Here is a 16,741-nt window from a genome sequence, read left to right as displayed (position 1 = left end):
TTGTAATTCTAATATATTGACATAAAATATACATAAAATGTTAAAATTAGTAGTATTTTTAGTAGTAAAGCTTGACTGTTGAAGCCAAGAACAGCCATGCCTGTAATCATTTTTTTAATGCTGTTATTTCTAGATAACAAGTTCATTATTTTGTTATCTCAAGACAGCAAAGCTTATATAATGTATCTTATCTCAAGAAAGCAAAGGCTGATTTCCCAAGATAACTAAATAAATATTAAGAGAAGCAAACCACAATAACTTTTTAACTTTTTTTTTTTACATACAGTGGTCAGCTTAAAGCAGATGTCCAGGAAGCACAAACTTAAATAGATATTATTGGCATAGGGGAACTGGAAAAGAAACTGCCAACAGTAATGAGTGCAAGTAACTTTGACTTACAGTCTGATGCGCTGATCAAAAAAGAGTACTACTTTATCTGACATTTTCAGCTCATATAAGTTGCTATAGTTGCTAAGACACCATCTATACATGCAGTCATGGCACTCCTAATCTCTGATCAACATTAAAAGTAGAAGGAAGAAATGAGCTGTTCTCTCTTGATAACTGGTTGATTATCATTTTTTCTCGAGTTAACAAAATAATTAAATCTTTATCTCGAGTTAACAGTATTACAGTCATTAAATGCCCTAAAAAAGTGTCGGCATGAAACGAAAATGAAGTCTGAGCAGGGAAAATCACTCCTGATCAGACATGCACACTGGGATGAGGGTTCGCCACCAGATCAAGGACTGACTTCAGTGAATCACTGACTTACTAATATCTTCTACTTTCAGTTTCAACAAAGCACCTTCTTCATATTGATTTACTGCGAGTATAACCTGAATCATTCACGTTATGTAAGCATGTTCCTCTGCGATTTGGCAACTTTTTTGGCCTACAACAGGTCCAGTCAGTTCGACAGGCTATGATGTAAAAACATTACCTCTCTCATGAGGGTGCCTCTTTTGCGTCATGGTTTGTGTTTATCTGCATGTGAGTGGTGAGGAAATAAAGGCTAGGAAGCCATACCAAAGGTTCATGCATATTTTATTCAAGAGTAAAAAAGTGGATCGTCCCATGGGGCATGCTTACAGTGTTAGTGACTGGGGAGTCAAAACAGAAAGAGAGGAGAAAGAGAGAGAGCAAGAGAGAGAGAGAGAGAGAGAGACTGAGAAACAGAGAGCGAGAGAGAGAGAGAGAGAGAGAGATAAAGAGAGTAAGAACCGTGGCACAATTTCTATGGCACAGGGTCTCCCAGGGGGGTTCACCTCTCCCAAAGAAGCACAACAAGATCAACCAAGGAGCAACGCAACATGAAGAGCAACCAGCAGAGAGAGAGAGCTTAAATATTAAGAATAATGTCCATAATAAATAGAATCATAATAATCATAGAATCATAAATATCATCAAATAACAAGAGGAATCATCAAGAATTATGATCAGAGAGAGTACACTTTTTTCCTTTAAATTGTGATGGCAACACACCGGCTCTTCTGTTAAAATGTGTCTTGCTGCTTTTTGCTTTGAACAGCGCAAATTTTAACCATGCAATCATGCTTTTGGCTGCCTGAATGCCTGTGCCTCTGTATATAGTATGGTCATTCATCAATGCTAGTTTAATATTTGTTTATCGTTATTCATATTTATCATTAAAAACAACTCCTGTACATCGACAAAGAAGAGAGGAGAGAACGTGGACTTGACACTTTGAATAGAAGCGTACTGTCATTCTGTACAGCATCGAAAGAAACCAGAAACACAAGTTGTGAAAAAAGAAAAAAAGAAAAAGAAAATGAGAGAAAACATGAAAAAACAACCGAATTATAACACAAAATCAATTAAAAAAAATAAATTAAATTAACATTATGTACAAAATAAATTATTCATTATTCCTCAGTTCATTTATATTAGCCAGAAAAACAAAACGAAAAAAAAATCCTACCATAGTGAAACACAGAGCACAAATATAATCTTCACATTATTATCAAAGAACTTAACTCTGCATGCACTGATGCGTTAATATAAATGCTTTACAAAGACCTTTTCTTCGGACTTCTTCTTGTTGTCTTGGCCACTGCCTTGACCAGAAGAGTCGGTTTCCTCTGTGAAATATAATTTCCTGCTTTTTAGGCCGGAGATTCCCGGCCATCACTGCTGTTTGTTAGCAGACAGCAACACGGGAGGAAAGGAGGATGTAGAAAGACAATGAATAGAGTGTGGCTTCACATTTCAACTCCCCCCCGGCTGCCTCACACACATATAGCATCCTACTTCCGTTATACTGCATCTTGCATCTTGTGAACATCAGATGTGCAATAAAACCTCTCTATGTTACCTATTTACACACAACAGGTAGGGAGAAACACTTCTAATCTGATCCGGGCCCTGTTGTGAGCCTTTCTGATAAACTGACTGGCCTGTGACCAGAGTTTTGTGGGGGGGCGATCCTCCACTTGACTTCAGGCAGAGGACGGGTGCAGTGAAGTGCTACAAAAGCAAACAGGAATCTCCTCCCAAGAGGAAAAGGACAGAGAGGGCTCAGATTAGACTGCAGCTGAGATTATCTCCACACATCTCTCGGCAACAGATAAACCACCACACCACACGTCAGAAAATTTCTCTCGCTGTCGACCGGCGGATGGTGAGATCCGCTCGTGTTTGCAAACGAAAACACATTTTCAAATATAACTGCACTGACATTTACATGTTGAAGCATGTGCACGCACGCAGGCAGGCATATCCACAACCCTATAAAATCAACCAATCGCAAGTTTGGTTCCAATTCCTGTTTTCGGGACGCAAACAGGAAAAAGAAGCATACATATCTTTAATGCCCCACCCCCTGATCGCCAAGCCCCGGCCTCCCCCTGCAAAAACTTGACCCCGTGACACACGCCACCGACACAGCCACGTCATGCTGACACTGTCAATCCACTGGTGATCCCCAACATACACGGTGAACAGCAGCTCCTCCTGTTTGGCATGGGGAGTGTTTTTGTAGTTTCTTTCCTGTTGTTGTGCAGGTACATGGGAGTTGTAGTTCTCTAAATAGGGCCGATCAGTTCGGTGAAGAGACTCAGCCTTTGGTGCTAAAGTCCAGGTACGCTCATGCCTTTACATACAGCTGAGGGCAACGGGAGAGGGGTAGGTATCGTGTGTGTGTGTGTGCATTGCATGTGTGTGTGATGTTGTCTGTAGCCTATTCAGTGTGTGAAATACTGTGTTTGTGTGTGCGATGCATGTTTCTTGTGTATATATGCCTATGTACACGGATCTATAAATATGGTACCATATCAGAGTTGTAACTGTAGGTATGTGTCTGGGCATGTGGGAGTGTATGTCTATCACTGTATATTGCTGTTGCTGTCGGTCCCATTAGGCTCTCCCATGTTCATGCGACCCATCGACAGGCCCACACTGTTGACAGCATCACGTCGCGGAGGCATCCTCTCGTTGATCCGGTCCAGACCTTTGGCCTCCTCGAAACTGCTGATCCGATGCTGCGGGGAGAAGCCTCGGATGGCTGTGGAGACAGGCAGGCAGGCACGCACCCACACACAGACACACACACAGAAACATACGTACATGCGCACAGAGTTAATATTTAACAAGACATTTAGTAGAATCTTGTGTATCCAAACCCCTGGGAGCTTTGCAGGAAATATTCATTTTACTCATTTATGAAATGTGAGTGTGCGCATGTTTCCAAAGCAGTCAGTTTGGCTTGGTTCATCATTTAAAAGCTTTCATTTGAGCGCACAAGCAAAGAAATTTGACAGATTTTGACCCTGATTGTGCTTCCTTCAGCAGGACATTTTTGGTTTGGATAAACAAGCTTCTGTTACATACAGTACATATAGAGGGCTCTCACACCAAAATCCACACACATCAGCCAGTGTTCATCTACTGTTTGAATGCTGAGCTAGGATTAGTTTGACCTCGTGGCTCACAGTGAGTGTGACAGTCAGTGCGACCTGGCCATTGATCCTAGATCAGTAGTCTGAGACACCTGGTGGATAAGCCGTTATGAGACACAGAGTATGCAACAAAGCACAGCTGCACAAAGTGGTCGATCGTAGGTCCTTACAACATGTTTCACCTGTGTGAAGAGTTTCTGACAGTCAGCCGTTTGTTTGAAACTAGTTTTGCTGGGGGTTAACCTTGGAACCTACATGCAAACGTTCAGGATAATTCTCATTCATTCTCTCTCAGGTTGCTTCTTTTGAAACTAATGTCTAAGTTGGCCATATTTTCAGTTTGGTTAGATTTGGATAAAAGCAATTTGTCAATTGTTTTGTGATAATGAACTTAGTCACAGTTCCTCTCCCTCAGTGTGTTCAATGAATAATTTGGGCACTCCACCAATTCTACACATGCAGGTCAGTATGTATGTACTGATCATGGGGATGATGTGGGCTTGGACACCACCAATCTTTAAAGGAATAGTTAAACATTTTGGGACATATACTTATTTGCATGGAGTTAGATGATCTTTATGGTTAAAATGAAGCAAACGCCAGCAGGTCATTAGTTTAGCTGAGCACAATGACTTAAAATGGGGACACAGCTAGCCAGGCCCTGCCCAAAGGTGAATAAATCCAACTACCAGCACCTCTGAAGCTCACAAATGAACACATTGTATCAGGTTTGTTGGATCCATACAAAAAAAACAGTAGTTTCAAGTGACTTCCTGTAAAACCGTACCGTACTGTGTACAAACTAAACAAACAACATACAAAATGTTGAATTATTCCTTTAACAAAAGTATGCATTGCAGAATGCAGAATAAAATGCTGATCCTTTGCATTACTTTATGGGCAATGTAGAATCCAGAATTTTTAGGAGGTTGACCCAAACTGACAGAGATCAACAGTAGCTAAAGTTAGTTTAGAGTCCTCTAACATTAACTAACGACCAGCGCAACACAGATGTTCCACAGAGCCCCTTCACCATGTTTTTGATTTGTCTCTTGCGAGTTCCCCCATTTAAAGGGCAACAATAAATTGCTGGAGTGCCCCTTTAAATTAGATTCTAAAAAGATAAAAGCAGATAAAGATAACATCTAGGGCGACCACTTGCAATGGCGTTTGTCATCAAAATTAATTTTGCCGTAAGAGATAAAACCTTTACAGCGTGACGCTTTGAGGTCAGCCGAACTGCGGTCTCTGTGTCGACAGATGCTCCTGTGCTGATAAGGAGGTCTGTCTGGAGAGAACTCTGCAGCCACTTTAGAACAATGGCTGCTGTCACATTACCTTTGCACACATGCGGCTACTCACAAATATGCCACTGTGCTACACAGCGGACGTCTAACACCCAGCTACAAATCGTACTACATAACAGAAAAACAGAACATAAGAGATACCCATAATTCATTTGCTTAAACAAATTATGGACTGTAGTTCAGATAAGCCAAAGACAGCGCTAATGGTACAAACACAAACGACTACAGTCGACTAAAGCGTGCAGATTAATGACTATGCCTTTGTACACAGAATATAATACACCGAACACAAATAGCATGACAACAATCTGTTCAGTAGCACAGGAGAACCTGGCAGACCTGTTCCGGCTTTAGACATGTATGAACTGTCCTCTAAAATATGAAATGTGCATGAAATGTTTACAGATGCCAAATTGATCCACTTTCTCTGCTTTTCTTGAAACAAGTTCTAAGGTTGGATATTTGTCTTAACCTTGGTAACACATTTTCTATGTTAAAGGAGACCTATTATGCTCATTTTCTGGTTTATAATTCTATTTTGGGTTACTAGTAGAATAGGTTTACATGCTGTAATGCTCATAAAAGACATCGGTTTTCTCAAACTGTCCAGTGCTGAAATGCTCTGTGTTAGCTCCTGTCTCTTTAAGGTGCCCCCTCCTGTATACCCAGACTCCCCTGACCCAGCACCGCTAACAACAACAGAGCAGCTGTGCTAAGTCAATTCTTACGTGCCAAACTAGCCCCAAGGCATAAATTATGCAAATGTCTGACATGGTGATGAAGTGTGATGTCACAAAGTCATGGAATTAAAGGCGGGACTACTGACGAGGCGTTTCAGGAGTGGCATTTTCTGCGGGAGAGAGGAGCTTCTGTTGGTGCCAACTTTGACCTTTTTAACTTTAAGAACTTTTACATGCACAAGAACCTATTTAACACACTGAAGAAAAGGGAAAAAACCTCATAGGTCTCCTTTAACATACTCTAAACTCAAGGTTAGCTTACTTTGCTTTTCAGAGAGATTTCGGCCACTTCCACCAGTCTTCTTCAGCAAATGACTCAAGTAGCATTGCATGTACAAGTACAGAACCGAAGTCACATCAGCTGTTATCACGTGATTGATGTTCTGTACTTGTGTGCTGAAGAGGGCCATAGGATACGGTCGAAAGCTTGGTGAAAGGTTTGAGTTTTACCACAGATCAAGTTCTAAGAATGGATTGGCGAACTTTATACAAATCCTCCCTTTGCACTTTATTTCCATTATCACAGGTGACTCTTGTTCTGCCGTAGAGAAACAGATTGATTGCATGTTTATCTTCTACAGAACTACAGCACCTACTGTATGAAAGATAAAGAAAACACTGTAACACACTGCCGACTATAAGAGGTCTGAGTGACCCTGGCAACCTTCACAACACCCACTCCCACCCACAGCCCTGCTCTTCTAGTGTGTATGTGTGTGTAGAAAGAAAGTTGTGTGTGGATGTGATGGATGTAAATAAATGATTGTGCATGTGTTGGGTGTGGGAGGGAAGGTGTAGTGTTGAGTTTCCTGTTTCCCAAGAGAAGGAAAGAGAAACATGTGTGTATGTTATGTGTGTTTTAATGTGGTGGCTTCAGCGTGCGGCGGTTTTAGGTTGATGTGGTTAGAAGAGCTCAGTGCATCGTGGGTAAGGAAAAATCTATGACCTTATGAGCATGGGTGGCTGAGAGCGCAGCCATGCTGCACACACACACACACACACACACACACACACACTGTGACATGAGTGGGATTTTACCTTCCTCGTCCTTAACTGTCTCGATGGCTTCTATGGCCTCAATGGTAGCTGAAGGATGGGCAGAGAGAAGAGAAGAGAAGAGTAGAAAGAAAGGAGGAAAGGAAGAGAGAGAAGATGACAGGGTCCGAGAGAGAAGATGAAGTCCAAAGAAAGAAGAAGGAGAAGGAGAAGAAGAAAGGAGTGAAGGCTGAAACATGCTTCTGTGCAGTTGCGTGTAAACATCACGGACAAGCAGAGCCTTCAAGATCTCAGCTAAATGTTGCCAATAAACATCAGCCTGACAAAGTTAAACCAGTATTTGTGTTGGTCTGACACTACACAAGAAATTAGAAAAAATGCAAAAGAAAGAATCAATTTAAAAAAGAGTGCACACGCAAGATGAAGCAGATCGAATTGACCAAATACTAATTTTTGTAGGACCTCCCCAAATATGATGAGGGGCATCAACCTCAACTTCTCTTCTCCAGCTCACGTCTGGCCGGGGACCTTTGTTGCACCCACCTTTACATCTCCTCATTTCCCTTTCTGCCTCTCAACTAAACACTGTGAGTTAAAGGGTAAGTCCACAAATTTTAAACATCAAAGTGTGTTTACAGGTCTTTGGGCGTACGACTACATATGCAAATAATCTGATAAATTACCTCCAGTGATGTCACTCAGTGCCTAAGCATTGTGGGTAATGTAGGCACCACTTTTTGAAAAGGAAGAAGAATGTGTGGAATAAAAAAGACAGCGTCTCTGGTTCTGGTGTATCAATGTTGATTATTTTATTTTTGAACTGTCCAACAGTGTTTCAGGTGTGGACTGCTTTTTAAAACATGGAGCCTACATTACCCACAATGCAATTTAGCCACTGAGTGACATCACTGGAGGCAATTTATCAGATTACATGCAGCTCCTCCTCTAGAGGCCCGAAAGGCTTTATACTACTTTTTCACATATGCAGTAGTGCTCCCAACACCTGTAAACACGCTTTTATGTGTAAAATTGGTGGAGTGGGCAATGCCCTATCTCAACAAAGAATATATAAATACATATTTTTTAAGAGAAACACATCCCTGTCTGATAAATGCAATGCAGTCACCCGTTGTGCACATAGGTGTAATTTGTGTGGCAGACACGTCGACGCATGCCGTTTGCGACTCAGAGGCATGTTTCAGACTTTAGTCATGTGAGGCCCTCAGAGCAGCACTGAGACCATGGCAGGTTCAGAGGGCACCTGGTGTTAGCAGTAGCTGGTGTTAGCTCACACGCGCCTCACACACACTTTAGCTGCATGACCTCTCGCTGTATGTCTGGAAGTGTCTATCTCTCTGCATTAATGGCCCCTACTCTCTGTCATTACTTCAGTAACACACACACACACAACCAGCAGGCTGTTAGTATCCTCAGCGCCGGTGAGGTGAGGTGGAGAGAGTGAGTGAGTCAGTGAGGCAGAGGGATGAGAGGAGAACAATAGTAACAGAGGAGGAGAAGAGGAAAGAGGGCAGGACGGTCCAAAGCAGATATTTAAACTGTGTCTGTGTGTTCTTGTGTGTGTTTCATTTCTGCTTTTGAAGGTGTGTCCAGGTTTCAGTTTGTGTGTGTGTGAGTGTGTGAAAGACTCACCGCTCTGCAGGGTCTGTTTGCCCCCAGACAGCACTCCGCTGGGCAGCATGCCTGTAGGGGTGAGTCCCTTCAGGGTCAACACGTTCTCACTCTCCTCCCTGAGAGACAGACAGAGACAGTGTGTGTGTGTGTGTGACAGGTGTGTGTGAATAAAAAGAGAAAGCAGGTGATAAAGAGAGAATTACAGAGAATTACGCAAATTCCCTCACTTTGCACCTGCAAACACCCAAAAAAAATGCTTGTGGGTTAAAACACTGAAAGTAAAAATCTTGTGACTTCCGATAAATGTCTCCAAATTCAAGCAAATACAGCATTTACTGGCATACACAAACACACACATATGCACACACACACACACACACACACACACACACACACATACGCACACACAGTATGTACTCCACCCACCGTAGAACAGAAAACATTTTCGCCATCTTCCCAATGGCACGAATCTTGTTTTTGATCACCTCTTTCCTGGCTGCTGCTGCACTGGCTGTAAAAGAGTCAAACACAAACATGTGATATCATCAAAAAACAAAAAAATATGTAATTTCTGTATTATATTTCTGTTTTTATGTATTCACGGTAATAAGTTTGAATCTTTTTCTTTTGATGTCAGTGTTGAGTGCTCCCTACCATCGTAGATCTCCTCTCCGTCGTTCATCAGTTCGTCATCAGAACAGATACTCAGAACATTGACCAACATCTCGGTCACTGCGTAACAAACACACAGAGACAAACACACTCAACCTGGGTCAGAGAGGCACCCTGGTGACCGAGGAGTTAAGATGCTAACCACGAATGTCAGCGTCCCCAGTTCATGCCCAGCAGAGGACGACTGTTGCAAGTTTCCCTACTTCCCTACCTTTCTCTCTCGCTGCTCATTTCCTGTCATCTCTCTACTGTTGCTGTCCAAAAAAGGCATAAAATGCCCCAAATCTGACTAAACTCTGGTTACCCACAAGTCCCTAATCCTGTAAGTAGGGGTTGTACACCTCTTTAAGCTGATATAATTGCTATTTTTAGAGAATGTTAAGTGGTAGGGGAGCCATTCGAAGTACATAAAAAGGATCTTCCTTTAAAACTAAGACATTTAGAGAGATTATCCCATGTCCTGCTTTTACTGTCTGTTTAGCGTGCATAGCTGCCTTTAGAAAAGAAAACATTGGATAATTCAACTCTTTGTCAAATGCGAAATTTTTTGAGAAGATGTTGCCGTGTGGACCTTAAACCACTGTGCAGGGACTGAATATACTCGTGTTCCACGGACATTTGCCTTTTTATTTTTTGTGTGTCAAAGCAATGATATGTAGAAATTGGCATTTTGTGTGACAGTTTCTGCGTGCAACACCACTGTCATACATACAAATGCCAGGTGCTAACTACAAACAAAACTCATTACATCATAACAATGTTATGTTTTGAAAACTTGAAAACTATTATAAGGTTTTTAAAAAAAGTTACATAATGTTGCTTTAATTTTTCAGTACAGCTGGTAGTGGCGTTACATAGATGACTTAGATTGTTACGACTTTGCATTGACTTCTTTGTCGTAATTTGCTGTGTGACCTGATCCGTGACTGCTGCTATTTTAAAACATGTTATGTGAGATTTATGCCTCCAAAACTGTAAAGCCAGAGCAAATGTTTTGTCTTTTATGAGTCTTTTGCTACTTTACACTACACCAGTCTGATCACAAAATCATATCAGCCCCAAACCCCGGACTCATCATCAGCGTGGATCACAGTGAACTGTATGAACTGGAGCACAAAAGCCACCAAACATCAGATATCTTACATTTAAATCACGTTTACCTTTTAGCCTGGGGTAGATTCATGTTGACCAGCATTTCATCTTAAAGGAGACATATTATGCTCATTTTCAGGTTGATCATTTTATTTTAGGTTACTACTTGAATAGGTTTACATGCTTCAAAGCTCAAAAACACATCACCTATTTCTCATACTGTCCAGTGCTGCAGCTCTGAATCCCCCCTCTTTCTGAAAAGCTCTGTTTTAGCTCCTGTCTCTTTAAGGCCCCCCTCCTGAATACCCAGTCTGCTCTGATTGGTCAGCTAACACACGCCTGAGCCAGCACCGCTAACAACAACACGTGTGACGTAATGTGATGTCACAAAGTCACGGAGTTAAAGGCAGGTCTACTGACAACGCGTTTGAGGAGCAGTGTTTTTCTGTGGGAGAGAGGAGCTTCTGTTGGTGCAGACTTTGACCTTTTTAACTTTCAAGACCTTTACGTGCACAAGAACATATATAAAACACTGAAGGAAAGGAAAGGAAGGAAAAAGCATAATAGGTCTCCTTTAAGTCTCGGACTGGATTAGTATTCGTTTGAATATTACAACATCCCTAATGATAACATGACCGTATGATATTTTGATTATATTTTGCTGTGTGTAGAAGAGTCTAAAAAAATGGATTTGTTTGTGTATGTGACACCTTTTTCTCCCACGAAAGGCAGCGACCAGGTGAAGACATCCATGAAGTTGGGCAGCCAGTACGGATGAGGAGAGCAGTTGAACTGACGGATGTTCATCACGTTGTTCTCATACTTCAACACTGCCGCTGGATGCACACACACACACACACATACACACACACACACACACACACACACACACACACACACACACACACACACACACACACACACACACACGTTAGGCTTCAATTTTGGTCAGATAGTACATCATCATCCATTATCATTATATAAATACAGTTAAACGAAGAAGAGGAACATTATTTTGTCATCTATTTTATTCCTCGATAGATGTTAGTGTTTGTTCCTGTTCAGTCTTGGATGAAGAATAACATTATGCTCAGTCTCATATAATATGTGCGTATACCTAGCTATGTGTGTGTGTATTTGTGCATGTGTGTGTCAGACCTTTGTTGTTGTAGACATCCAGGTAGTTTGGAGCGGAGAAGATAGTGATGAGGGAGGGGAAACCTGTAGTCTGGCTCTTCCTGTACATACGGTACCTGAGGAAAGAGAGACAAACAAGACGCCCACGTTATAGCTAAAAAAAATAAATAAATAGAGAGACATCATGGATAAAAACCGAGGATTTGCTTCAGAGGTCTTTAAACCAGACAGGGACCGGCTGAAGGCGAGACAGCCACGCATTTAAAAACAAATAAAGAAGGAATCTGTGTGGGCAAAATGACAGGGTGAAGTAAGGTGCCACTGAGCAGCGTACTGAAAGCACACAGTGTTTGAGTGAGGCTGCCAGCATGACATCAAGTCTGGGTACAACTAAGAACCTACAGAGATTAGACATGATAATGAACACAAGCACACAAACTTCATTTATACCCACAAACAAAGCACAGAGGCAGCCTCTACTAGCCAAGTCCCATGAGGATAAATCCCCGAACGCAATCAGAATTTTTGCTTATTTATTATAAACAAATGTAATGTAGATGCCCAGCAAAATTTGTTTGTTTTCCTAGACTGATTTTCATGTTTTCTTTTATTATGGTGTTCCCAGTATGCCAGTGTGGCTTTGTTAAAGGTTGTTATTCTCTCTGGAAACTCGTGTAATGCCAATATGAAAACACTGTCATCAGCACCAGCCTGGTTCTTGTTTTGGTCTTTGTTTATTTGCAAACTTTGTCCAAAGCTGGCCACCGTACACTGTATTTGACCATGAGCCAATCAAATCACAGCAAGCTAATGGCTCTGTATCAAACAGGCTCCTGATTGGCTGACTGCTACACAGCCCTGCCACAATAGCACAGTTATTTCTCCCTGCGACCCAGTTTGAACAATTTACTGTTTTTTTATAGAAGGCTGTTTTTGCACATAGTATACAATAATCAACATGTTTATTAGTGTTTTATTTATTGTCTTGTATTTACAGGATAACATATCATAAGTGCACTGTTGTACTGCAATTTTACTTGACAAATATTAACCAAAATGTTCCTGGAGCTGTTTCATCACCATCCAGATTTAGTTTTACTTTTTTTTTCATCTGGAAGTGGATCCCCCATTACCTTGGTGCATTGTACAGTGGTATAATGTGATGACGATTGGTGTGAGTCTAAGTGTGCACACATAACGTTATCGAAACCTGCCTAGAATTAGGTCTGTCTCTGCACTGCTGCGTATTTCACTGTAATTTTTTTGATGATGCATTGTCTAAAAGTGTCAGTTTTAAATGAACACACAGTATTTCATCTGTACATTATGTACTATTTACAGGTACAGAAAAATAAACTACTAGAATTACATTTTTTATTTTTATCAGCCCTTGTGCGAGAACACCGAGACCCATGGACGATTACCCAGACTACCCAGCTGCATAACAGACAAAACACTGTTAATGGGTTCAACTCAGCGCATAGCAGAGCTGCCTTAATTGCTGCATTATATTTAGAGGATTTACACTAAGATAACAGATGCCAGGAATGGATTTGTGGGTCAGAAAATTGTGTTCTGCCCCCACTATTATATTTAGACAAGCAGTGCAAACCTTACGTGACTCTTTGCCTTACACTTTTCTCTTGCTGAAAAAATTCACGTTAACTAACTCTGCTAATAACACAGTTTAAGGCTGACAGGAGGCAAATCGTGGAACTTCTTTTCCTGTAATGTGCCAATTCCCTGACAAAGAAAAATAACAGCTCGGAACATGAAATGTCAAGGTAAGCCATTAAATTAAATGGTGCTCCCTTTTAAGCCGAGAGAAGGACTGAGCCGCGACAGTCAGTCAGCTTACCCAGCATCCTGTGCTTCATGCGCTCTGATGATTGACAGCAGGTTGTTGGTCTGTAGGAACTCACACACTGCTGGGTAACTGGGGACAGAGAGAAAGACACAGAGAGGGGGAGTGACAGCAAGTGAGTGCATCTGAATTGAGGCAGTAAAAAATCATTACATAGCAAATATCACATGTTATTATACCAAGAGTCCTCTTAACTGCAAAACAGATGGCGATATTGTTGTTTCTTCTTGTTTTTACCCTGTTTTCGAATGTCATGTCTACGTGAGAGCAGCAGGGGGCATCAGTGAGCACGAGGCAGGCCTGAGCAGGGCTCATGGCCTCCCCAGCACTGTAGGAGCACACACTAGTTGGTCGATTGATGCTGTTTCTGCTATACATAGAGAAAACACTGTGTTCTTCACAGACTACCGGCCGCACCGGTGCCCCATCTGTCTGTCAACTCCAGCTCCCCATCTTTACATTCCTCCATTTTTATTTTTTTTTATTTCCATCTTTCATCTTCCAGCCCCACCACCCTCCTCCTATGTTGCTCTCCTCCTTTCTCTCACTGTATCTTAATATCACTCCATATCTGGCAGGAGTAGCCAGTCGTCATAGCAACAGAACCGTGCAGTCTCCCTGGGGATTGTGGGATATCGTTTCATGCTGAAACAGAACTGTGTGTGTGTGTGTGTTTGTGAATGTGCCGTGTTTATGTGTTTGCTAGTGCACTGAATGTGTGTGTTGTGTGGTGTGTGTGTGTAAACTGGCCAAGATTTTCTGTCTCTTGTACAAATCCCAGTGATTGTTATTGGATCTTGGATGTGGTGTAACAGTGCAGGGAGCATCTCTCCTTCTCTCTTCTCATCACCAACATCCCACACCAATAGCCAGCAGTCCACCTAAAACTTATTAAATTCCCAGTTTGTAGACGAAAGACACATCTCGCTAACGCCAGGCGATCACAAGGTGTCCAGATCATTAAAACACATCGAATGAGCCCAACATGACAGGGATAGGAGCACGTTTGAGGATCGGTCTTACTCCTGGCTGCATGTTTCAGCTGCTAATTTCAAATAATATTGTTCCTAGTGTGTATTTTGTATCTCTGAATATTGCATTCACTCTGGCTTGTTTGGATATCAGTTCATATCTCTGAGCTTCATAAGAAGAGGGATCTACTGCATCAAGGCTACCAGACTATATTCACTCACATTCAAGTTGATTTTCTTCTAAAATAAACCATCAGGACTCTTATGTAATATTTATTTTTGTTGGGGTCTGCATTGGGAGCAGTAATTTCACCCTGTACCTGTAGAAATAGGAGCAGCCTCTGACTGTATTGTGACCAAAGTACTCCTGGGTCTTCTCGTTGCCAAAGTCTTCCAGGGGGTCGGCCCACAGCAGGTCGCACATGGGCCCAAACGCTGGGGGCTCCTTGAACCGGTCCAACTAGGACATACAACGAACACACACGCACAGAAACACAAAAATATGAGCTTACATAAACACAAAGGCTCGGTCACACATATGAAACCCTCACACATAAACATATCAGATACACAACATATTTTAAAGTGATGTACACAATACACACAAACACAGATAAATGCACACATACACGCAAACACATACTGTCAGAGCAGAGCATCTCCATGGCAACCCTCACCACACAGGGGGGAGAAGATGTCACACCAGCAGATTCACCATGGAAACACTGCCATTAGATGAGGAAGTGTGTGTCCTCATGTGTTCATGTATGTGCCTTTGTATTCTGTATTACTGTGAACTGTATACAAACAGCGTGTGTGCATCTCTATTCACTGCTACACTCACTGGTTACTTGAGGATTCACTGCATTTATAATAAGCGGTGGCATTAAGGCATAAATAAGAGTTGGCGTGTGCGTGTCTGTGCTTGCAGGGGTGTTTGAACATGTAAAATTATTGTATTATTTTTCTTAGCAGCACTAAGTGTGATAAAAGTTGCTGTTATGTGTAGAGTTGTTAATATAGAAGTGATGAAGTTTTTCAGACAAGTTTTTGCAGGCAAACAAAGTCACATTCAGAAAGATTGTAATGCCTTTATTTTATGCCTTTTAGGCTGATTATTTACCAAAACAATAATTGCATTACCATTAAATAATTAATTAAAAGAAGCGAGTAGTGCACTCAGCCTTTGGATAATCTTCACTAAACGAAAGGAGAAGATGTGTCTACCAACAATAAATGTGTTCTTTCATCTGTTTTGTCTATTTTAACTCGTCTAAGAAACTAAAATGTACTTATATATCATCATTTAGTCACAAGTCATATGAATTAAATGCATCTGTATGGCCTGGTGTCTGTCTTTCCTTTGTATAATAGACTAATAAATCTAAAAATGTGATTTAGAGGCAGCTTAAGCATACAATATTGACCGATCCTCCAATCCCTTCGTTACTGTTGCTAGGTTGGACAAGCTTGACAATAAGAAACATGGCAACGTCGGTCTCGTTTAGCTGGCTGCAGCAGTGTTTCATAGATGGTTTCTGGGAGTAATGCAATATAGCTTCAAGAAGTCAACAGCAAGGACTACATTATGCAATGGAAGGATATATTCACAATGTTAAATTCAAAATGATGCGCATTGAGTCATTCTGGTCCGGAGGAAAAAAACAGAAGCCACATATACTTTTTTTGCCACACATACTTTTCATAGCGGCCGAGGATAAATTCCACTAGAGTCAAACACCAACATGGCAGCTACTGAGATCTGCAATGCTAGTTACCTTTAGCGGGCTTAGCTATGTCTTTTCTCCATTTAGCTTCTGCCCCATTTAGCAGACTAAATAGAGTGCTGCAGGAATGAGTCCTAAAACCAGAAAACAAGTTTGCATTTAGCACTTCCTGTTCCCTTGTCTCAAAGTCAATGGATTTTTACTTCTGATGAAGGCATCCATACTTCAAAAATCAGAGACGTGGTGTTTATCTGTGAAGATTATCTTGCTGAAGAATACATGTAAGTATTTAATTCTTGTAATTGCCACAGAAATTATTTTCTGCAATCACCCGATTGATAAACCCCACAGATCTTTTTGTCGAGGGAACCAGGGCGATGCTAACTCTAGCTGCTAGCTCTCCATGACAAACTAAACTACGTCAATGTCAGTCCCTCAAAATCGATATTTTCCATTTACGGGTGGGGAAAAATTAATAACTACATTTACTTTTAGCTTTAACGCTAGCCGTGGCTATCTCACTGGCTAGCGTCACATTAACATAGCGCTGCTGCTCTAGCTGTCGAGCTAGTTTCTCTGCAGCAGAGTGTGCAGTAAGTGTGGCGGTGACGTTTATATTCCACAGATTATCAAACCAGTTACTCCAGTTTAGGTCAGCTTTTACCTCTCTTTTTAAATCACTGTAA

At 41.4% G+C, this 16,741-nt stretch overlaps 1 protein-coding gene across 2 annotated transcripts in view; it reads right to left on the bottom strand.

Moving 5' to 3' along the window:
- The window catches only part of LOC141013626 (protein phosphatase 3 catalytic subunit alpha-like), a 34,672-nt gene that overhangs the window by 9,221 nt on the left and 8,710 nt on the right, over positions 1 to 16,741 (bottom strand). The window contains exons 5-14 of one of the 2 annotated variants that reach the window (XM_073487411.1): positions 14,649 to 14,788; positions 13,352 to 13,429; positions 11,515 to 11,609; positions 11,067 to 11,192; positions 9,247 to 9,324; positions 9,019 to 9,094; positions 8,611 to 8,708; positions 7,003 to 7,050; positions 3,409 to 3,523; positions 3,170 to 3,199 (exon numbers count right to left, since the gene is read on the bottom strand). In XM_073487411.1, coding sequence (XP_073343512.1) covers positions 3,170 to 3,199; positions 3,409 to 3,523; positions 7,003 to 7,050; positions 8,611 to 8,708; positions 9,019 to 9,094; positions 9,247 to 9,324; positions 11,067 to 11,192; positions 11,515 to 11,609; positions 13,352 to 13,429; positions 14,649 to 14,788 — 884 coding nt within the window. Of the gene's footprint in view, positions 1 to 3,169; positions 3,200 to 3,344; positions 3,524 to 7,002; positions 7,051 to 8,610; positions 8,709 to 9,018; positions 9,104 to 9,246; positions 9,325 to 11,066; positions 11,193 to 11,514; positions 11,610 to 13,351; positions 13,430 to 14,648; positions 14,789 to 16,741 lie in introns of those variants that run through there. The other variant, XM_073487412.1, reaches the window with a different exon arrangement.

Source organism: Pagrus major, chromosome 18 (assembly GCF_040436345.1).
Source record: "Pagrus major chromosome 18, Pma_NU_1.0".
In the NCBI taxonomy this organism is placed as follows: domain Eukaryota; kingdom Metazoa; phylum Chordata; class Actinopteri; order Spariformes; family Sparidae; genus Pagrus; species Pagrus major.
Note: the sequence above shows the minus strand (reverse complement) of the source record. Positions and strands in the feature narration are given on the sequence as shown.